Here is a 24,955-nt window from a genome sequence, read left to right as displayed (position 1 = left end):
TAATGTATGGATATAATCTTAGAATTTACCGGAAAAAAATATATTTTTTTTTTCGGCGTGGCCGGGAGTAGAACCCACGATCGCTGAATCCGAAAGCTGACGTCACAGAAGTCGCGCGCCTTAGACCGCTCGGCTAATGAACGTAATGAAATTGGTGGGACATTTTACAGTGATGAGCCACTCACTCTTAGTCGAAAGAGTTACAGACGGACAGACAAACAAACATACAGGTGAAGCTAATATAAAGCATGTAAAAAAAGACCCATTACTCTTTTAATTTGTTACCTTACAATTAGACATAGAAAAACTAATAAAAACTCTTAAGTAAGATTGTTTGCTAATATTGCTTAAGAATGTGTATGTTCATTAGTACCTATATATAATTTACTAAATATTAGCAAGTTCATCATCACTTAACATACACTATAATCGAAAAATTTTAATTTCTAAAAGCTATTATTGTTTGTCTGATTTTGTTTTGACATATATTTGTGTATGTTATCTGATAAGTTAGTTATAATATGTAAAAATAAGAAGGTTTTACTCTTAAAAAAATTGATGAGATTGTTAGGCATGGTCAGGGAATAAAAATGATTGTCCTGGAAAAGTCAGGGAAAAGTCAGGGAATTTATTCTTTACAGTTTGGTAGCCACCCTGGAGAACCTCGTACTGAAGATGCTATTCAGTGATTGCAGAATAGAAATTTGGGAATTAAAACAAGAAGTTTTCCAATTCAAAAAAGAATTAAAAGTTCAAAAGGAACGAAACAAATCTAATAGTCAAGTTGCTAGAAAAGCTATGGGTTGCAAGAAAAGTAAACTGACAGCAATGAATGTTGACACATCTGTCTTCTCATCGAGCGACCAAACGGTTGACCTTCTTTGGTGTCAGCGGAATTCCCACGACGTAGGCAACAGAACAAACAACTCTTAAAACAAATGACGGTTGATGAACATGGCTTTATCTTGGTTAAAGAACACACACATAAGCTGAAGTCTTAACATGAGTCAAGAAACCAAGACTATGATTAACGACAGAAAGGAAACATCAATGCATTTGGAATTAGGAATACTTTTTCTTTGAAAATCATCGTAAAACCTGCATATAAAAAAACTATAGCTGTTTGTAACACCTTATGACCAACCTGACTTTTCAAGAAGAGGAAGTAGATCACACTACAAATAAACTTAAATTTTTTGCAAATTGAATTTGTCAAGTTTTGTTCAAAGCTTTGTTTTTTTTCGTGTCTTGGTTTTGAAAGATTTTATAGGAAACTTAACATTGTTTGTAGGCTTAATGGCTGTCTCATCAGTGTATGGAATACTAAAAACTAAATAAATATTCAATAACCATAATCAAGAACTATACAGCAATACTTTTCATAATCCTAGTGAAATGTATTTTAACAAGGGGCCTAGAGGATCACCATAATTTCCATTTTCATTCATGCCTGGGTCGTGTGAGTGGGAAATATTTTACCAAAATGTGAGTGGTTTAAGCACCAAAGTGATTAAATTTTGTAATAATTTAGCAACTCATGATCATGATAATTTGCCTTACCTACCTGTGGTTCACTAACTTATTCTATTAGCTCTCATTACTTTGACAGCTACCAGATCTTTAGACCACACAGATATTCCACCCTAACGGTGATGAAAAGGGTTGTTTGTTATATTGATTTTAGTCTGCAAACAAAATTTTAAACTGTTTTGCCAACTCATGAATTTGATCACTTGGAAATTGAAATGCTCTCAATAAAAATAAAAATAGCACAAACTAAATTATTAATGTTTTGTAACATTTAAAAAATTCTTCCCCCCCCCCCCCCCTGCTTCCTGCTGTACATACACCACCTACAGCATGACTTTAAGTATTATGAAGGCAAAATTACAGATTATCAAGATTTTGAGATTTTTTGATATATAATTCTTCATAATGTTTGTATTTGGTATTTAGATTTTTCCCCCAAAAAATTTACTTCTTTCTAAAATAAAGAAAAAGCTTAGAATTAACAAAGTTAAATAGCTAAGGGGCTCTGGAACATATTGGTGCAAGTCAAAAATTCTGCTGCTTTCCTGCTTTCAGTTCGCTACAGTTCTCACTACTGAAATATCCAAATTATTATTTGGTATGGCAAACTTGAATCTGAAAAGTTTATGACTTACCATTATGCTACGGAGCCTGCCAACTTTAAGCAGTTACTGGAAACTAATATCGCAAATAAGTTAATTCTGAAGAGCCCTAAGTAATCTCAGAATACTGTGCATTATGTTTAATTGATTTGAGATGCACCTTATAAGCATTGGCATAATTGGTCTATATTAGTAACTAGGCTTGTTTGTATAGAATACATGTCCTCAGCAGTCATATGTATTGGAATTTGACTGCAGTCTGTAGATAATGTGTTAATTTAAAACATATGTGTGAACATACACCATTGCTGGTTTACGCAATGTCTTAGAGAAACCTTAAGGATGGACAAAAAAGGTGGATGCACACACACACGCACGCGCACGCACACACACACACACACACACACACACACACACACACACACACACACACACACACACACACACAGAAAACAAACCGAAATTAGTTGTCACGTATAAAATTCATAAACAGCACGGAGAATTCTGTGAAAGGAATTATTTAAAAAATTATCACAGCACAGATGAACACATGGGCTGATAATGATACAGTTGCAACAATAACTGTAAACACTTAGTTACAACCACCTTGGATAACACAGCAAAAAACAGACTCAATAATGATACCTAACGGATCAGGACAACACAAGGACAAAACAGCGAAGCACAGATATTCTGGACTGACTACTTGTCGACAACAGCATGGCCAAACATAGTTGGCTTCCTAAGACTAAACAGAGGCAACGTTTTGGGAACTGACAACTGCTCCCTTCATCAGGTACAAACAGAGTGATAGCGTGCACTGGAAAACAGGGGTTTACTTGTGTTGAACGCCTTTCTCCTGGCACGGCCAATGACAGGCGAGCATTCACCTGATTAGCTGCACATCCAAGAGCTGAGGATATGTCTCATGTCTCTTTCTGCAAGAGTTGTTGGTTTACAATTTTTTCTTGTAAATTAGTTTAATTTTTAACTAAACAATTTCCATATATTTTTTAATTCATTACCTACTTTGTGTACTTATTAATGGGTGCATGTATAATGTAATAATATTTTATTGGTGTTACATTTGTGTATTTTTTGCATTGCATACAATTGTTAATTTTTAAATGATTCTCTCTTCTTTGTTTTGCTACCTAGCTGACATCAGTGGATCTCAGGAGTCCTTGGCAACAAGGGAAACAGGTGAATCTTATAATTATTGGCAAAATTGCATGGTTACTGTCTTGTTTATGTAATAGTTTAGTTATTTCATGTGCTAATAGGTTTTAAAAATGTACTTATTGACAAACTGTCCATTAAAAGAAAATAATTTTAACTGTTAAAGTGATTCCAAGGTGGTTTTCCATTTCCGTTTATAATATGGATGTAATACCTGCCTACTCTTATAATTTTGTCAAGAGACTTCATTTTTTTTTTTTTACTATCTCAAACGACCTTAATACTGTGATTTTCTCCCACTTTTAGTGATGATAAAAATATTTTGCTTTGTTTTGTTTACTTAGGGGTATTACTCACACCAACAATTATTGATGTATTGTTAAGACGTGCTTCTACTTGTGGAGTATATCTTTGGTGTGTGTGTGTGTGTGTGTATTTTTAGGACTAGCACAGCTAACTCAGTGATAACCATTACCCAACATCAAAATATCACTGGTCGTCTTACGACTCTCCCAGCTCATGCTTAATTTGCTATTATATTGCTTTGGTTTAGTCAATATTTTGTTTCAATCTGTGACTGTGCTGTGGTTTCTTTTTAACATTTTAAAATGAAACTATAGGAATTTGAGTTGTGGTGAAGTCGTTAGAGAATATTAATCTTATAATTAATTTTACATTTTTCATGATATTGGAACAGAAAGTGGCAGTAAATTCAATCATTGCAAGACAACATTCAGCAAGTCTTATTTCCTCATGTATTCTTTGCATGAAATCTAAAGAAAGTTAGGTTTGATTTATATGACAACCCTGTATGATAGGTATTATTCGTAACTTTCGATGTTTGAACTTCAATAAAAGAGTTTGAAGTAGAGTCTGAAATTTATTCTTCTTATGCTGAAAACACTACAGATCTTTAACAAGATCGCAAATGAACACACTAGCTCAGTCTCACGGATCGTTATTCGCATTCCGGTGCCTTAACGAAATAATGTTCCGAGGTACGAAGATACAAGGGAAATAAATCCCAGTGCACCAGTGAACCACACGGGCCTATGCCGTACGTCAGGGGCCTATAAATTTTAATTTAAAGTCCTAAAATGGAAAATAAAACACTATTAAAAAACTTAATTGCTGCATGGCCCTGGCCCCCAGATGTAAAATTGTCCGCCCTTACAATCTCATAACATTACTTGTGAGTCACCGCCCCCACACGTCCTTTCAGCACAGTACTTGAACAATGACTGACGAAACAAAGCACATTACCCAACTTACAGAAGAATGCACTTAGCTGGGGACTTATCCGAAATACTGCATTCCTATTGGCTGTACATACTATTCTTACAGCTACAATTCAGTGATTCCTGCTCAACGGACCTTTCCCCAGTCTTTCACCTCTGTCTATTTCTAATCTAATACACAATTCTGGGATCCCCAGTCTTGGCGAACGTCTGTCTCTCTATTACACAGGATGCGATAAATTTTCTATCATTTTGGCGCTGCTGCTTCACCGCACGTCTTTCTTTCTTAATTTTTTTTTTTACCTATAGCAATGTCTTACATTCTAGACATGTCACAACCACACCATGAACCATATACATAAAATTATCTTTATAAACCGAATATTTAAATGAAACAAAACATTGAAATTAACACTTGCGTTCACAATGACCTAGCCAACCAAATGAAAAATCAGTAAAAACATAGTTGAAAGGCTTTTATCAATAAAATAATTAAATATCGTCTTATCATCAGAATATTACTAATGGTAGAATGTAAATACAAAACTAGGTCACTGTGACCTTGAACTTACATAAACAGCTGATACCTTCAGAATGACAAAAAATTATATTTATTCCTCCAATGAATATTCATGAAAGCTGGGGAGGGTAAGGTTTTACAATGTTACAACCCTTGCAAACTGAATGTGGCCATCTGATTCGCAGAATGAGAAGCACATTGTGGTCTGACGGAAATAAGTCCGATGTTTTTTGTTTCTGTTTCCGGGCCTGTTCAGTTCCCTAGCTTCGCCCGTTGCCCCGCGGTCATTTGTATAGCAATGTGACTATCATTCTAGTTTGTGGCGGTTAGCCATGTTAGTCGCGGACGGTCGTGCATGTGTCGCGTCCTTGACCTCTGTGATCTTTTATTTTCACTTTGTTTGTGTGGTGTTTTACGATATTAATTCGTCATTACTAGATCAGCCCAACTGCCTGGGGTTTCTTCTGTCTTTAGAGCAAGCACAGGTTTTCAACATCTTTAGATCGCCTACTAAGAAAACCGAATCTGGTACTGTGGCCAGTTATGATCCTTCGTCTGTCACTTCAAAATCTGAAGTCTATAAAATGGACGAACTAATCAAATCGGGTGAGCTCCTTTGTTCTAAAGTTGATGACCTGAAAAATGAAGATTGTATTCTCAAGACTCTTCTCGTCGATTCATGATCTGAAGTTTGAGAGATTAAACATGAACGAAGCCTTATCAAGCAAAGTCTGAACTATAATAATTGAAATGACAAATCCTTCACTCAAGCAGTCACGAATTCAGCGAACATCAGGAAGGCCGAATGTGTTGAGTTCACCCGGTGTCACGGGTAACGGCATTTCTTCTTCTTCTTGTGATCTACTTTCCACACAACATGAAAAGCACGATGTCAGAAGCTGTGTCGCCACCCATCTTGTTGACCAAGACGGGTTCAGTCTTGTACAACACAAGCACAAGTCCATGATAAACCCGACTGTCGTTGAAGCCTGTGAACAAGAACTGAAAAACAAAACTATTCAAATGGGAGTCTGAAATACATCCTCATTAAAAACAGTTGCAAAACCAACATAAAAAAAACTAAGGCCTTTTTTTTCATGCCATTCAATCCTGATATTCATGAAAATTAAATATCTGAATACATCTTCAATGAGCCTAATCTTACGCATATGAAAGTTGTGAAACTACGGACAAAATATGACTTATGCATCTTTTCATATGTCAGTTCTCGAAGAAGACTTTTTTCTTCGATTAATAACAATGTATTTTGACCTAGTGGATGTTTAATAAGCCCCGTCTATGAACTCCATCTCGACCAATTCTTCAGCCACTACCACTAATAATGATCACTCCGGAAATGCTAGCCCTAAAATTTCTCAGTTTCTAAAATCTCGTTGGTTCTTACCATGATACCTGACGGAGCATCTTAAAACGGTTTTTGTGCATTTTAATATCAATGAGTGGGAATTCTTTTATCAAAATTATCGAGACCTTAGAACAAAATCTATTGAATTTTTTGATAATCTTCTTAGCTCTCACTATGATATAATCTGCTTAACTGAAACTTGGCTTAGTAACTCTAATATTAATCTATTATTTCACTGACAATTATCATATCTTCAGGAATGATAAAGATGCTTTCTGACGGCAAAAGAACGAGGCGTTTTAACAGCAATCAACCATTTCCAGTTTCCTTCAGTTCAAATTATCAATCCCCAGATAAACCAGGAATCGAAGCTATGTTGGTGAAAATTAAAACCTTGTCTAACAAGTCATTCTCTGTATTATCTACTTACCTCCTCATACTACTTAAAATTCATTTCAGTCTTAGTTTGAAGCACTTGCTTGAAGATAAACTTGTCTGTTATCTAAATGATAATATTGTGTTTCTTAGAGATTTTAATGTGCCTGGTATTAGTTGGTCCTCCAATCAGACATACAATATTGTACATTCGCTCATCAGAAATACGGCACTGTCTCTGCTTAATTTCTCATCCACTCTTGGTCTACAACGATATAATAATACTCTTGATTCTAAAAACTTTTTAGATCTTTGTTTTAGAAACTTATCTGAATGCACTGTAACTCAGCAGAAGATCCACTCATCTTAAAGAAGATACATATCATTCGGCCTTAAAAGTAAATATATTTATGGATGCTTTACCTTTGCAAAATAACTTCACATGTTATCTTTAAGGACTTCAAAAATAGTGATTTTCTTGGCCTTTGTATTTATAATGCTATAAAAAATTTTGATTGGTCTAATTTTTACAAAACCTCTGATCCCAATGATCTAGTAGAACAACTAACTGTCTGTATATGCAATAATTTAAATGTATTTATTCCTGTAATCACAAAAAAAAAAAAGGCCTCCAATAAATACCCTTGCTGGTTTACTAAATAGTTAATACACGCTTTAAAAACCAAACAAACATTATCATAAACTTTATAAAAGAAATAATAATATGTATTACTATTCCTTCTTTTCTCTCTACCCCAAGCATGACAAAATTAATTGGACCAAAACCATTAATAATAATATCAAAACTGATCATAAAAAGTTTTGGCATTACATCAAAGTTTTTATGAACATCGTGCCCTTAAAGTCAATGGAGTTGTATCTATTGATCCTGTGGCACTATCTAATACTTTACTGATTATTTTTATAGTGTTTATGTGTCCTCTATTTATAAGACCCAAACCCCTTCCCCAAATATCAGTAACGACACTATCACAGGCCCTGACATTTCCGAAAGTTCAGCACTTTGGGATATAAAGTCCCTAAATTCGTCCTTGTCCTCTGGTCCTGACGGAATTCCTAACTTATTATTAAAGGTTGATCCCACTTACTGTACCCTTTCTAAAACATTTATTCAACATGAGCTTTAAAAATAAAAACACATGTTTTTTCCTGACAAATGGAAATTAGCTAGAGTTATTCCTACTTTTGAAAATTTGGGTCTAAATTTAATTTTTACAACTATCGACCTGTCTAGCTTCTTATGGTTTTTCCGAAATTTTTGAAAAATTATATTCAAAATTATAAATTTCCTTTTGAAAAATAAATTACATCACAACAAACATGGGTTTAGATCTGGAATTTCCACTGCCACCAATTTTATCACATTTTTAAATCCTATCTTCAATGCAGTTTCTAATAGAGGCCAGGTTGATGCCTGCTATTTTGATTTGGCAAAAGCCTTCGATTCTGTTAATCATGATATTCTACTTATAAAATTATCTAATTTAGGACTCTGCGATTATTTTGTTAATTGGTTTATAAGCTATCTCAAAAACAGAAGTTGATATGTTTCCATTAATAATTGTATTGTTTATTTTATTTGGCCAGTTCTGGTCTATCTCAAGGTGGTACCTTGTCACCTTTACTCTTTAATATATTTATTGGTGATATATACTTTGTTCAGACCCATTCATCTGGAGTACTGTATGCGGATGATTGTAAAATTTTTAGAATAATCACTTTCCCTAATGACTTGTCTTTTACTTAATCTTGACATTGGTGTAATCTTAATTTAGTATCTCTCAACAAGGAAAAAGCAAAAAATTTATCGTTTACTAGAAAATATTTCCCCATTTCTTTTGATTATAAATTAGACAAGACTATTAATTCCTAAAACATCTTCTTTAAAAGACCTGGGCATAACTTTGGACTCAAAATTATATTTTCATCTCCATGTAGATAACTTAATCAAAAGCTCAAGAAGAACTCGTGGTTTAATAAACTACATCACTTTGACTCTACTAATCCTGAATCCATTCATATTATGTATTTTTCTTAAATTAGGTCTAAATTAGAATATTGTTCAATAATTTGGTATTCAATCAATTCCTCTGATTCTGTTAAAATTGCATCCATTCAAACTAAAATTGTAAAACTTTTAAATTTAAAATTTTCCTCTACTCACAATTTTGTTCCTTTAGCAGATCACTTCTTGATTTTCTCTTCATTAAAAATTGTTATAGCTCTATAATCAACTGTAAATACATTCTCGACAACACTGGAGAGTTCCAGAATTTCATAGTCGACTAAAGTCTACCTTATGTATTATGTACTCTTTAACAAAAGAAATTATGTTGTGTACAGACTAATTTCAAATTATAATAAGTTTGATAATCTTCTTTAATTAACTGGCTGTCATTTAGCTGATCCTTTTCTATACATATATTAAATATTATTGTCTATAAGGAATTATTTAATTCTAGTGTTTTAAAAATCAATATTTCCTTCACTATCGCTTATTATTTTATCCACTTAAACTCTCAGTGTAAAATTGTTATTTACCTCACATTGTTTTTTTTTTGTTTCATTTTCTTTTGTTACTAACATAGCCATTAGTAATTGTATGTTTTATGTGTCTATTCATATTATTTTGTCTTTATATTTATGTTCTGTATGAGTGTTTGTGTTGTTGTTGTCACTGCTAGTGTGTGGTATTCTTGCCCTCGTGCATTGGCCATTTTGATATGTTCTGTCTGCAGTGGTATCGACGAGGGTGGGAGTCCATACATTGGCAGTGATAACTGTGTACTGTCTATATGTGTCATGCCCACCACAGAAGTTTAACAACTGTTGGTGGGCATGCAACAAATTAAAATTTAAAAAATATTATATTTAAAATATTGTACAGTATTTAAAAAAGGGCTTAAATAAGAGGTAATCATCTACATACCTTAAGATTTTAGTCCTCTGTAGGTTGGCATTTATGGGTTGTGCAAGGATAACACAATCCATTATCCTTTATCCTACAAACGAAATGGGTCATTTTAAAAATATTTGAACCTTTGCAGGAAATAAAACTCTGAATATTTTGTTTACCATTCCGGCATCTTACATATTCATGTGTGTTAAGTGTTAACACACGCATACAAGACACGTAGGTGTTGCTATGACTTATTTGTTCAGAACATATTTTACCCAGATATAATTGATATTTGTTTACTAATATTTTGTGCTAATTTTTAATTTTTTCTTCCATGTTAAACTTGAAGGGGTTTCTTTTGGGTCCCAATTAATTTTATGTATGCATGTGGTCATATATTTTTCCTGGCGAGAACTGGTGTTTGTGTGTGGAAGATATGGTGGTTGAAAGTGGGCGACCTTGGCATTTTCATACATTTCGACTAAAGTCTTTTGCAAAATTTTTGAAATATCGTATAGGAATTGCTTTATAATTTTACACAGGTTTGGGTATTGTTATCAAATAACTAGCTCTTCCTATGGAAAAGTGGAATGTTAGACGACTATTTCATGGTTGTTCCATATTTTGTAGCATGTGGTGTTTCTGATCCCACAAAACATATGGCAAGGATTGGTTTTTTCCTACATAAAGTAATCGGCTATATTTTTGGTCCCTGGCAGAAGGGATTGATGCCTAGGATGGGTGCTGGTTTGTAACTGCTGTTTTTTTTTTTTTTTTTTTTTTTTATTTCTTTAAAACTTACAGTTTGAGAAAAGTTATGCTACAATGCCTAAATTATTTTTTTTTGTATCAGACTGCTTATGCAATTATATTTTAAAATCAAGATCATGGTAGTTTAACTTATAGCATCGCAGGCCCTTACGTTCCCAACTTTGGAAACATTTATTAAGCTTTATAATCAGGTATAATGCTTGGTTAGCTTTGGTGATATAATTTCAATAACAGCTTGTTATGTGTTCATAACAAAGATTGGGGAAGTGCATGGATCTGAGCACCATCCACATGCAACTTCCAGGTAACAAGCATTATCATTCACGTTTAAGTTACAACACTCCAATTGCACTATTTACTGAAAACTTTAGGTTAGCACTTCCGGATGTGGACCTTACTTTGTTTCCTTCCTATGAACCGGCGTAGAAAACAAATTATTAGTAAACACGGAATAATATACTTTGACTTCAAAGCTTTACAAATACAAATAAAGTAGTTGATATGATAAACTAGGTTACATTTAAGAGTCAAGTTGTCTGTTTACAAATAAATGCTTAATCACAAGTGTCTTGCAAAAAACATCAGCACGACTTTCGACCGGGAGAATCCAAAAGTTATTGGTGCCCAAAGGCAAAATCAAACTGTATACTCACCACTGGAAAATGTGGATCAAATAAGAAAAGTTATTCACCTCCAAATGTCGTCACAAAAAGGAGGGATGGGTTGACAGTTCCTGCGGACGTCCTGGCCAGCTCTCGACTTGCACTCTCCATTAGCGATGCTCGTAGCTCCGGTGTGGAAGACCTCCCTGAATCCTCTGTGTGAATGGATGTTTCTGCTCACTCTGCAAGTAGTCACTTGCCCGACATGTCAGTACGTGGTTCAGCAGATGTCAAACCTTGTTGCTCTCCGAAGGGGGTTGGGACTTGCTCAGAATGTTGGTACACCCTCCACGAGTGTCACCTCGACTTACTCTTTCAACCCACTCAGGGTTGCATGATGAGACTCTCCATGCTAACTCTCTGTGGTCCACCGAATTCTTCACCGGATTTGGCGCTCGCTCTGAGACATCGCTGATCGCTACTTCCACCCTGTTGGCTACTGGCAGTACCATTGTGAATTTGTTGTACTCAACAGACCACGGGTCACTTGCTCGACTCTCTGTCCCTGGACTCCAATGCGTGACAACTGGGTCAGTCGCAGTTCCTTTGAGGATTTTGATTTGTATCTTCTTGTTTCGATTGGGAATTAGGGGGGTGGGGGTTATGAATTTGCTGGTCCGTACTCAGCTGAAGTACTGTGAGGTAATTGTTGCTATTGGACGTACTTACTGACTCCTTCACTAACTTTGATGGACACTTGTTACTGATTTTCTCTGACCGAAGCGACTGCATGCTGCAACAGCTCACCCGAGGGGCGTTATTTACCCCCTGAGACTGTCATTTGTTTTCTCCCATAATGCTTCATACAGTTCTCAAGGCTCACTGAGCCTCAGTCTGGAACTCTCCTTCGTGAATTTCTAATGAAAAATTTACTGGGTCTTTGTTTCCACGGTGTTCCAGAACGTTTTGATTAGTTTCACTGATCGCAACTCCATCGCCGATGTGTCACAGCTTGGACGCTCCTAACTCTCACTGATGCCTAGTACGGTAGCAGGCTTCTATGCAGTAGGAAAAATGTATTGGGTGTACGCCCCTTAGAAGCTGATTTAGAGAGGTTTTTTGTTGATCATATTTTACATTAATTCATGTTTTTAACTTTCTTTGGTATTTTACTTTATTTAATTTGGTGAAGTTGCTGAAGTTTGTTTGTACCCATTTTTGCTTGCTTATTTCATTTTCATGTGCGCTCATGTATTTTTTTTAGTCATTATTTACTAAATTTCCTTTATTTACCAATGTCTGGTGTACTAGGATGGTTCTAGAAGGTTCTAAAATATTTGGATGATTTAATAGTAATCAGAGCATGGGAATAAGGACTCTTGATTTGTCTCATGTGAAAGGTTGTGTTGCATGGAAGTCTGAAAGGACTGTTGTTCATTTTGGATAGTGTAAAGTGTTTTGTTATTGGCTAAAATTGTAAGGTGCTCTGTGATTGGTCTACAATTTAAGTTCCTTCCAGGAGGAAGAAAATGGAATTTTTGGTCACTATTGTTTAGTCATCGCTTGGTGGTCGGCAGGAACAGTCTAGTTTTGAGTAGTGGTGGCTCACTAAAAAGTATTTTAATTTAGGTTATGGACAATTTCATCCTGTGGTCTGGGTCGTGCTGTCATTTCTTTTTTGGACATTGTTTAAAATTTTCATTAATGACCACAGGTGACAGCATAGGCCTAAGTTTTTTTTTTGTGGCCACACCAGGGAACAATTATCTCTCAGTCATTCGTTTATTGCCTTTGCCTCTTTTACCAAGCAAACATACCCTGGACAGAAAAAGAGAGTAATATTCTAAGCAGCTGGGTTCCTACACTTTAGTTAAAACAAGCCATAAAATATAATCTATAAATGTTAAAATATGTTAATATGAATGATGATTTATTTTCACATGGTGAAAAATATAAACAAATAAGTTTTAAATTATTTTAGTAACTATAGATTAAAACTGCTCACTGTAAATTTGTTTTAAACCCACCTTCTTGATGTTTCTTCACACACACTGCAATTGCCTTACATATTTGCTTTGCACTGTTTATTAAAAAACTTTTTGCAGACCCTGTTTTGATTATTATGAAAAATAATTTATATTTTCCTTTTAAAATATGAATATTTGAACAAAATTTTACCTAGTAATTGTAGCTGACATAACCTAACCAACCTTTCACTTCACTATTATTTATCTAATTTTCGAGAAGCCACTACACTACACATTTACTTTTTCTTTCAATATATATTTGTTATATGTGAAAAAATTTTAGGTGGTATTATAATTCTTGCTATTTGAATTCAATTTTTCTATGCGAGAATAATTTGATATTTGTGTTCATATTTGATTTTAACTAAAAAACTGATATTCGCAAAGGCCTCTCTAACAGACCTCTGACTATTGAAGTTAAGTTGAAGACACATTTGCCTTCCTCACTCTTTCTTTGCATAGTCACTTTTCCATTATCACCTGCTAATAAGTTTTTATTTTATAACATTGCTCTACACTAGTGACTCAAATACAAAAGGAGAACAGTGTAATAACTAATCCTCAGAATTTGCTATTCCCATCAGCAGTGAACAGACCCAGACTATACATCTCTCTCTGCCATCCAGATAATGGCACCAGAAGAGATAAGCATGTGCCTGTAAAAGTTCCTTCAAGTAGATACCTAAAACTTTCATTATTTAATGGGGGAAACGATTCTTTTTGCTTGTAGTGTTTTCAAATCCGTCGTGTACTGAACTACATTTATCTAGGACTTCTATTGAAGTATGGAATTTTACTTGTGTGCTGTGTAAATTTAGTTAATTTTTTTACTTTCTTTAGTTTAACATACTGGTTTTAATATGTTGGAGAAAGTGTACAGTGTTTGTGTATTTAGGTGCTTGCAAGTAATTTAAATGTCCTTACTGCCTTATACTGCCTTAAGAAGCAACTATGGTAACTTTGCTAGATGCAAGAAAGATTTACTGCATGTGCTTCACAGCCTAGAAGCATATTTTCTATAGCTCTGGTTTGTGGCATTTTCAGGTTGTGTGTGTGTTTTGGGTATAAACTAACCTGACATTTTTCTAAACTAAAAGATATAGAATGTCAGTGCAGTTCATGAAGGTTCTCACTAAAATTTCAAATTATTTTAGAATGTTTGCTGAAGTACGTACACACATTTCTAGTCATTACTGACTCAAGTTAGTATCATTTATAAAAACTACACTCTATTTTGCTGAAAGGTAGTTTGAGTTATGTGGGTATTGGTCTGACGACAATCTGCGAGACTTACATGAAAAACCACTTCATAGCCCTAAGGTAACAGTTGGTGTGCGGTGGGAAAAATTAGGAGTACCATTACTGTTACATCTGAGCGTTACATTAATATGGTGAACACATCATTCATACCTGATTTACTAAGAAGAGGTGTGGATCTTCTCACCAACAGAGCATCTAAGGCTGTTATTCGTCGCCTGTTTCCTAACTGTCTCATTTCGAGATTTGGTGACTTTTGTGGCCTCCTCTGTCCAGGTGTAATTTTCCATTAATGAATATTTTAAAATGCTATGTTCTAACATATGTAGTTCTACTGATGAAATATTTATAGAGCAAAAACTAACAATTTTATTATTATTTTAAAAACACTTGGTTCCTACTTCCTATGCTCCACCCTGTATTATAGTTCAGCATCCCAATTCAATTATTTTCATTACCAGATAATAAAAAGAGCACACAAAATAAATTTATTTTCTTACAGATTTGATTTTTGGTATTTATACTGGCAAAAGCTGTAAAACATAGTTTTTGAAATTAAATTTTGTAAAGGCCTGGAAAATGTATCATGAAATATGGGGAAAAAATGGAAATATCATGTAATTGTACATATATTTATGTGTGGCATTCCTGTATACTTCATAATATCATTTAAGTTACTTCAAGAAAAGTGGACTACAAATTTATTTCAGAAAAGAGAATTTGTATTATTAATGTATTATATTTAGAACAATGGTTATGGAATGTATTTGTAGAGTGGTTGAATAGTTATATTTAAATGTATTTTTAAAAATTATATTGCATTATTTTTAAAATGCTGTTTTTTTTTCTAGGATGGGTTGAGGAAACAGTGTTTGTGCAACGTCCACCCCTGGAAAATGAGTTGTGGAACACTTTTAATCAGCATGCTTTTACAACAGGAAGACGGCATATTTCGTCATTGAAATCAAGACCCAAAGGAAGCAGTCAGACATTGAAAGTAATATATTAGCTTATATATGTTTTCCATTTTAGTATTTTTTTTGTGTAATTGATGTGTTAATAATTTAAAAGATTTTTTATTATTTTTTTAATTTTAATATTTATAGTTTGTGAATAACAGCATGCCAACTCATTAAATATTATTATAAATATCAATTATATAAATCTTTGTAAAGCTAACAGTTCAACAACCTATGAACATTTAGACTTCTGGATGTTTTATTTGGTCCATACTAGGGTTGTGCGAAACATCAGAAAATTGAAGTCCAGTCGAAGACTAATTTTCTTGACTTCGTCTTTGGGAAAATTAAAAAACTTTGAAGATTCGAAAGATTTCTTTTTAGACCATAATATGTTAAAATCTGGATTTCACACTGTTGTTTGGGGCCCTAAATAACATTGATAATGTCAGCTAACTGCGGTTTTTATAGTTAAAAATGGATTAGAACTGTCAGAACGTTTTTCATGTAGCTAACACGAAGCGATGACCGATGCTCAATTCTGTGCCCCCACCCCTCCTTGTGGTGATAATAATCTTTTGCCAGCTCAGGCAATTATTTCTACCACCTAGGTTGCAAAAAACGATTGTGTTGCCCCATAGTAGAAATAAAACAGCTGGGGCCTTTCAAACAAGCATGCAGGGTGTAGGCATTGGAAAAAACTCTCTTAATTTTTACTACAGTTCAAGATGATGTGAGACATTTTTGACAGATGTTCAGTGAGCAGACTTTGGTAGTTGGATATTATTTTAAAACTAACAAAATAATAAATACATACGCAATTAGTAAGTCGGATAAAAATAATGAGATGTCAATGTCTGAATGTTTGCTGAAAGACCAGTCAAAATGTCTCATGTTATCGTGAAAAGAGTTTATCTTCTTTTTCCCTGCATATAAGTTTAATAAAAACTCTTGAATGGTAGATACTATAGTGCACGATAAACAGGATGTCCCTGAATTCACCTGCAAGCCAAGTTTATAAGGCCAACTAATGATTGTCCGGAATAAAAACAAAGTGTTATACATAGTAGTTTCCGAGTTGATTTTTTTTTATATCCTTACCTTGCTCCTAATGAGATACTGAGACTAAAAATTTCCATACTATACTATTAAATTTTTTGCCAGGCAATCCTAAATAACCCTACTATTGATTACAGTTACAAATAAAATAAAGCATCCTATACTTATTTTGTGGGGGGAAAATTTCTGTCAGGACTTATGACAGGAGGCAAAAAATTGTAATCTGCTAAGTTTGACTATTCATACTGTAAAAACATTACCATGCTAACTTTGCAAGTTATTTTCAAAGATGGCTCATTTATTCAAAATGGAAGTTTATAGTTACAGTACCTAATAGAAAAAACCTTTAACATGAAAACTACGTCTTTTTTTTTTGTGACTTTCTGAAACTTTATTTTGGTCTCATGTTCACTTTTTTTTTTTATTTCAACACCTATGGAAAAAGTTTTACATTTTTGTGACCCAGCAATAGGAAAAGATAAATTAGAGAGAACTGTTCTTCCCAACCAGATCCCTGCTATTTCTCCTTCACCCCTTTTTTTCTTCTCTGGGGGATAGAACACTATTTACAAAGTAAATCCTTGCACTATAACCATTTTGGTCATATTACTAAGTGTTTGTTAAAATTAAGCTGCTGTTGCATGATATATGTGTAGAAGAGTAAATTCAACTTACTACCAACCACAATTTTACCATTTTGCGAAACTCAACCCCCTAAGGGCTGAAAAGGGGTGAATATTGTTTTCAGATAAATAATTTTAACCCAGAATATATTCAAGCATAAGAAAATATGTTGGCTACCAATAATAACTAAATGAAAACTACCAACAAACATTTAGGCCTGCCACTTTGCTAAATTCAAATTTTAAGGGGGGGAAAAAGGGTAAACATGTTTTAAGGTAAATAATTGTATGTAAGAATTTAATCAAGTATATCAAAATGTATTAGGTACCAATAATAAACATACAAAAATTACCAACTACACTTTTATCATTTTGTGAAATACAAACCTTAAGGAGTGTAAAGGTGGTATGTATGTTTTTAATATGAAAAATAAACACTTCCAATTAAATTAGAAATCAAAGTAAAAAGCTTACAAAAAAAACTTGCATTTAGAGTTACATATTGCAAATTTTTTCCATTTATTAAAGTTCATCTTTTAAGGGGGTGAGTTTTGTTTTATCATAAAAAAAATTCATATCTGTAACAATAAAGCTGGATGTAAAAAACTGATCATTCATTACTCAAACCATTAATTACTTAGGGTGCTTTTATCATTTTGTGATATACAACCCCAAAGACAGTGAAATGTAGGCGTGTTGGTTTCATAGTAATAAATCATACATCCAAGAAAATCAAGATGAGGTGATAATTTGAGCAAGAATAGCATATATTATGATTTGATAGCATGTTTCTTACCAAAATACGTGAAATAACATTGTTTCTTTTTATCTCTGAAGCTAATCAAGCAGGATGTATGTTCTGCCATATGATTTATAAACTTGCAAAATATATTAACCCCTTTTTTACTACATGCTGATGTTCTATTTCTTAAGGGGTGATATTTTGCAAATATGGTTTTAAAATTAATAAATAATATCTCATCAAAAAAAATTATTTATGATACTAGAAATTAATAATAAACATACATTAAGCTACTTTCTCTTATTTAATGTTTTCCGAAATATCACACCTTCTTACGTTGCAACATTGGGTTAATATTATTTTTTTTAAGAAGTTATGGAATCTAATAAATCGGTTTTGGCAAGATAAATTTAAAATAAAGATATGTGTAAGTTTACTATAAATTTTTGGAGTTTACATCTGTAGTAAAATTAAGGATAAGTTGGGTTTTATTTGGTTTACGGATATTGCCATATTTACTTATTTTCTGAATTTTTACATATGCATCCCTGTGGGGAAAGGAGCGGGGTAAATACTAGCAAATTAGATCATACATTTTTTATTTGTACTCTTCATTTCAAATATATAAAAATAATGGAGGTATTTGCAATAAGGTGAAATTATTTGACTATCCTAAGCATAGCTTTAACCATTATAAATAAAAGTGTTAGTGTAAACATTTGTATAAACTTAATTAAAATGAAATAAAATGCTCTTATGGTAGGAATTGTGTTGTTTCGTGTCTTGCAAGTTCCTATAAACTAAAATAACAGTGAAGTCATCTTCTATGATCTGTAAAACATATAATTGATGGGGGGGGGGGGGGGGGGGGCCTATGTATTATGGTGTTTGATTTTGAAGTAATTAATTTTCATATTTCTTTAATTCAATTAATTTTTTTCCTGTGTTTTTGTGATGGATGGTATATTTCTGTATAATACAAATTGTAAGCAAAGCAATGTTTTGATTATTTGTTTCAGCAACCGGGCAAGTTGAACTTGCAGGAATTTTCATTGGTTACGGAAACAATTGCTAGAATGAATATTTCCGGAAAGGATTTAAATGTGTCAAAACTAAGCAAGTCACCGTTTGGAAACGCACCTCTTGCAACACCAGAAAATGTTGATTTGGGTTCAGAGTACGCACAGGTGTGTTTCTTGATAATTGTATGCTGTTATAATTTTAGTAGTTGTCTTTGTTTAATATTATTTAAGCATGATTATGACTACTATTTGATAACCAGAAAAGTGGGTGAAATGAAGTGAGATTTTTTTCATAAAAGTTTATTTTATATGAATATATTTAAAGTAAGTATATTATGTTTAGCTATCCTCTATGGTATGAGTGGTCAGTGTGGTTTTACAATGGCCATCTAATTATTAAAACTGGAGCAGATTTTCACACAGTGGACAAATGGCATGCAATGTGAGCTTGTGAGTTTTCTGGGGGTATTTCCTTCTATCCCACAAATGTGTTCCATTGCATCTCCATCTTGTTTTGTATTTCACACATAGTGAAATTGTTTTAAACAATGATTGTAAAATGAGCAAACCATTATTAAAAATTGTACTAATGGTAAAATGAGCAAACAAAACTGTTATTATTGGTTAACTAAGCTAACACTAATTAAAATTATTAATATATTCTCTCAGGGTAAATTTTTAATGTTTTTTATCTATATGAACGCTTTAACATAGATTATTACCTGAAATATTTTAATTCATGATCCTGAATTGAATATTGAAATTAAGAATTCAAGATGTGCAAAATAGCTTGCATACAAATTTTCAAATGGAATGCTTTAACACTGTAAAAAAATTATCAATTTTTTTATGCAAGTGTGTTTAAATTTACGTATATAAGTATAGTATGCATATTGTAAATTTATGTAGGTTATTTTAGTACTAATTAAATCCGAAGTTTTCCTTAACAATTTCTTTTTGGTCTAATGGATGCTTTAGAAGTAAATTGAAAACATTTTGCTTGAAAATCAATCTACATCACAAAAATTTAAGAAATGAAACATCAAAAAGTTAAGCACATTTCAGTAACAATAAACAAATCCACATTGGTAACAAAAGGCACTGTACAAAACAAAATAGTTATTTGATGGCTGCATAAAATAGCAAAAATAAAAGTGTACACTAACAGGCTGGGGATTCTAGTTTGCATTGGTATGTGTCTTGTTTTATAGGTAATATTTCAACTTAATGGTCTATAAATGTCAAGGAAGTTCTTTAGAACATGTTGTTTTCTTCTGTGTGTAAAAAATATTATTGTTTGTTGTAAGATATAGTATGAAAATTGTGTATATTTATGTTAACAATTGCATTTCAAAACTTTAATTTTTTTTTTTTCCTTTAGGTAAAAGATGCAGTTCCTAATGTGTATACTTCTTATGATGCAGAATATGCTTATGCTTTAGTGCAAGATGCAGTTGTTTGTCCTAACACAAAATCAAAAGTAAGGCACAGACGTGAAAAGGAACGTACATGTGAGTACAAGGTTAAATTATTGCTTATTGAGTCATTCTACTTTTGAGTTTGTAACGTTGCAAGACCCTGCCCTCCCCAGTTTTTACAAGAAATTTTTAAAAGAATAAATATAATGTTTTGATTAATGCAATATATCTGCTGATTATATAGCTTTGAATGTGGACGTGACCTAGTTTTTCATACTTGTATTTTATTATTTGTAATACTATTTTAATTAACTTTAATGTTTAAGTATTTTATTTTGAAAAGCCTCTTAACTGATTTAATTGGTTTTCACTTCACTAGCTAGGTAATTGTTTATGTAAGTGTGCATTTCAGTATTTTATTGCATTTAAATGTTCTTTTAATAATAATAATTATTTCATGTATGTGTTTTATAGTAGTTTTAAAACAGTGAGGAATTGTTTGAAAAGAAAGGGACAAAGACGTACAGAGACACAGCGATGCTGAAAGATGATAATTTATCGTACTGTGTAAGAGAGAGACAAACGTTAGCCCAGACCGTGGGAATATCTGATGTGAATCCCCAAATTCTATGTGAAATTAAAAAGAGGTGGAAGGTGTGGAAGAAGGAAAGATACATGTGATTGAGTGAGGGGAAGCCCTCAAAGAAAGGGGGTTACTTTATTATAATTTTAAGAGTAAACATTGTAGCCAATCATAAGGCAGTATTTCGGGGAAGTTCCCAGCTAACTTGAGTCTCGTCAGTCTTTGTTCGGGGTCTGGGCCTAGAGGTTATGCTGTGTCGGCGGCTCGGCAATAGTATTGTCTGGTTATAAATAAATTTCCAATCTTAAGTTAAAACATTTTTATTGAAGTTACATCATTGACCGTCGAGAAGTGTTTCAATATTTAACAGAGTTTAACGCCCCACTACTCGCGCCAGTCGTCGGGAGATTTTTAAGTGTTTTGGTTTGTGCGTAGCCAGGCATGATTGTGACTTGTTACAAGTTTCGTATATCGGAGGTTTCTTATGTTCAAGGTCCACTAAAAATGTATAAAATTTGAAATTTAAGGGTGTTCTACATTCATAGTAATTTTTAATTTGAAGGCATTTAAATTTTACACTGTCTGAAATTCTTTAACAACATTTATTCTTATATATATATATATATATATATATATATATATATATATATATATATATATATATATAATTTGTACTAGGCAGAAGAAACAAATGATATTGAACACATGTTTTGTGGTAAATCATAACTGATATTTACTTTGGCGATCATCATTGTATGAAAAACGCATGTGGCATGGATTTCTAGGGGATTTATAGTTATGCTTTTGCTAAATTTTACATTTCATCATGAGACCTGGTCTCATTTCATTTTAAATAATAAAAAAAACTTATTACTCAATGGGTATGTAATTATGCCAGTTCATCATCTTGTTGCTCAGTTTTTTTGTGAATTTTTATGTTATGCATTTTAATGTTCACTTCTTTCATATAATTGTAACCAAAACATGCCTAATTATTAATTTAGCTATGTCAACTGTTAAATTATCATTTTTATTGTATAAGGATTATCATACTTTGTAATTAGTCATAAATTCATTCATCTTGTTAGTGAGTTGTGGCCTGGTTTTTCAAAATAATTTTTATTTACTTCATGACTCTTTTCATAGTTGGTTTTTGTTTACTCAAATTATTAAATTTAAAATTTCAAGTATAAATTATAATAATTTGCAGAGTCTACTGATATCACTTCCATTTAATGTTGTTACTAAAATGATTAATCTTAAGTCAATTTTGTTATTTCAATGTCCATATTATTCTACTTAAAAATATATGTATTGGTTGAATACCTCTATTAACAATCCTTTAGTAAGTTTAGGTTATACTATATTTTGTGCTCGGGTATAGATATTTGCTGCTTTATGGCCCAGCTTAACTGACTACGTTGGGTGATTATACGTATTTTCATCTCGTGATTTATAGGGCAGTGTTCACTTGATAAGCAATGCTTTATTGGAAATGCTACACTTTTTCTGCAATTCGTAAAAAAGTATGATATGTATTAGTAGCTAAAACTTTTACACTAATTTTGTAATAATTACGAACTAGAAATTTATTTTCTGTGTTTCCATAGCTGTGTAATTGTGACAATATCCAACATAGTTAATATTTTAACTTTACTTTTTTTATATGATGCATGAATGAATATACGTATTGATAGTTTAAAGATTCATACATTTTTTATAAGATGAAATTAATTGGCGGATTGATTGTTAAAATTTCAAATATAATCAGTAACATTTTATTTCTATAAATTTACTGCCTTAATATTCCTCTGAGTTTACTCATGTTTACTTTGACTTTTTTGTAGCATATTCAGATTCAGATAGTGATTGGAGCTCTGTTGATGGACGGCAGAGACTAGCAGATACATATTCAACTGTTAATAGAAAACCCACGCCTCATAAAAGGATGCGTAAGAAACGTGCAATTCCTGTCCCAACGCCACGAGTTCCATTAACACAACCATCAGCCACAGCAGAATGTCCAAGAGTGGTTAACTTCGTAAACAAAGATGATCAACAAGAAAATCCGGATCCTGTTGAGCAAGGTAATTACTATTGTCTCTTTTTTGCTATTAGTAATGTGGTTCTGTTCATTGTATTTACTGAAAAGTTTTTTTTTATTTAGATGAACATAGTCTTATTTGCATTTATCAAGGGCAAAGTGTAGTTAGGGTAGTGGAACTAACATTTTCAGAATCGAAAAATAGTGCATGGGTAAATCCGTTTAGAATATTATTAAAATTAGGAAATACTTATTTAATACTTGTCAAGTCATTATCAATTTTAACCTCTAATTAAAATAAACATGTAAGTACAAAATTGCAATTTTTCAGAAATCGTATAATAATATGCTATACCCATACCTAGTCAATATCCCCATCTTATAATTGAAAATAGACATGGCCGACAAAATAGTTTTGATTGTTTGTTCACAGCCTGTAAGCCATTCATGGAGCTGTAAAAAACTTACTGTCTTTTAGAATCCCCACCTTTCCATTTGCATCAGGAAACCTAGGCGGCATATCTGGAGTTGGTCTTCAGCAGCACTGTCTGGCCTAGTGTGTCTGTCTTTATCTAGTGACATATCTCTTTCTCCCTCCGGCCCGCACGCATTGCTTTCCTCCACCCTCCACCTCCACCTCCGCTCATTGTTTCAATCCCAAGTTCCCCTCTCTTGATTTGATGGCTGGAGGAAGCAAAGCTAGCTCTCGGTTCCCTTGGTGCATGTAATTCTCGTGGCCTAGACCTGCCGAGGGATGAGTTAAATTTTCAACAACTTATTTCACGTATTGTGAATATAAAAAGGCCTTTCTGCTTAAATTAGTTGTTAATGACTCTGTTTTAACAAAACACCATCCTTTAATAAAAGAGCAAGGGAAGCAAACCACTGGTTTGGTTCCCCAGCCCAGCCATGTTGGCTTCAGGTGCAAGCGGAAAACGCAAAGATAGCCAATCTCTTAGCTTCAGTGTAAGAAGTGGACAACAGACAATTGATCGCTGCATTAAAGAGCAGAGTGAAGTGCATTTTATGTAGAATTTATTTGGTTTGTTTGAAAATTTTACCATTATTAAAATAACGTATTTGAATAACAGATTCATAAATAAATAAATAAATATGCATTTTATTCCTCCTTAAAGTAGGAGAAATGATTGTTCCCTTAATTCCATTGAATATTTGACAATATAATTTATTTCATGTGCATAATATTAACTCAAAATCATTTTTAGTAGCCAGCTAGAGTTACTGAACTCATTTCTTATAAAAGCAGTTGAGTTTGTCTAGTGTAAATAGGAACGTTACATTTTCAGGAACTGTGGATTCATGACTTTTGTTATAATTTTAACAACACGAGGAATTTTTGGTTTCCATCACTATAAAGCCACGCAGTTTACTATTGCATCGAAAATCGACTAAGTGAAGTGTACGAATAGAATCTATAGTGCTGATGCCAGAAGCTCTATATTATCATGATTGGTGATTGTTTGTTCTATAAGTAGTTTTCTCGTGTATCATATCTACTTTACATCAAGCACAAAAGGTGTATTTTGTAAATAAAGCATCTGCTATGCATTTTACCACAACCATTTGGATTTTTATTACTATATATATTTTCCATAGAGTGAGGTTTGACAGTAATTTTTATTTTTATTTTTTTTATTTTTTAAGAGTAGACTACTATTTTTGTGTAAGTCATGGATTTCCTGTATAAACCCATGTTGTGCAATCTTTATGCAGGTTTGCAAAGCATTGTGTAAATCGTTAGCTCTCAAGGAGCCTCTCTGTTTATCCAAAGGAGGTCTTAGTATTGCATGTAAATATTTTGACATATGCAGTTACTCTTTTCAATCGAGATAGCGAGGAAAAGTCTCTCAGCATATGTTAGAAGCTATTTAGGGTTTGTTTTGTTGCCAGTGCATAGATCACCGCCACTCATTATTTGGAGTTTTTTTAGCTTTATTTTTGCGTGCTATACAGGGCCAAACATCTGGTTGCTGCAGGAGCTATATTGGGCTATGGCACCATAGATGTACAGTTCTCAATGTGTGTGGTTTAATTCCTGAAAGTTTAGTCAGCAGTATTGTCTTGTGATCTTTCTGGCATCCATGGGTCTGTATTTGT

At 33.1% G+C, this 24,955-nt stretch overlaps 1 protein-coding gene across 7 annotated transcripts in view; it reads left to right on the top strand.

Annotated features, from left to right (window-relative positions):
* Positions 1 to 24,955, top strand: part of LOC134529773 (rho GTPase-activating protein 190) — a 179,273-nt gene that overhangs the window by 105,560 nt on the left and 48,758 nt on the right. For 5 of the 7 annotated variants that reach the window (XM_063364197.1, XM_063364199.1, XM_063364194.1 and 2 more), the window contains 5 exons: positions 3,291 to 3,335; positions 15,239 to 15,384; positions 18,790 to 18,957; positions 20,174 to 20,303; positions 22,641 to 22,880. In XM_063364197.1, coding sequence (XP_063220267.1) covers positions 3,291 to 3,335; positions 15,239 to 15,384; positions 18,790 to 18,957; positions 20,174 to 20,303; positions 22,641 to 22,880 — 729 coding nt within the window. The remainder of the gene's footprint in view (positions 1 to 3,290; positions 3,336 to 15,238; positions 15,385 to 18,789; positions 18,958 to 20,173; positions 20,304 to 22,640; positions 22,881 to 24,955) is intronic. The other 2 variants (XM_063364201.1, XM_063364200.1) reach the window with 1 other exon arrangement.

The sequence above is a fragment of the Bacillus rossius genome, chromosome 2 (assembly GCF_032445375.1).
Source record: "Bacillus rossius redtenbacheri isolate Brsri chromosome 2, Brsri_v3, whole genome shotgun sequence".
Taxonomy (NCBI): domain Eukaryota; kingdom Metazoa; phylum Arthropoda; class Insecta; order Phasmatodea; family Bacillidae; genus Bacillus; species Bacillus rossius.
Note: the sequence above shows the minus strand (reverse complement) of the source record. Positions and strands in the feature narration are given on the sequence as shown.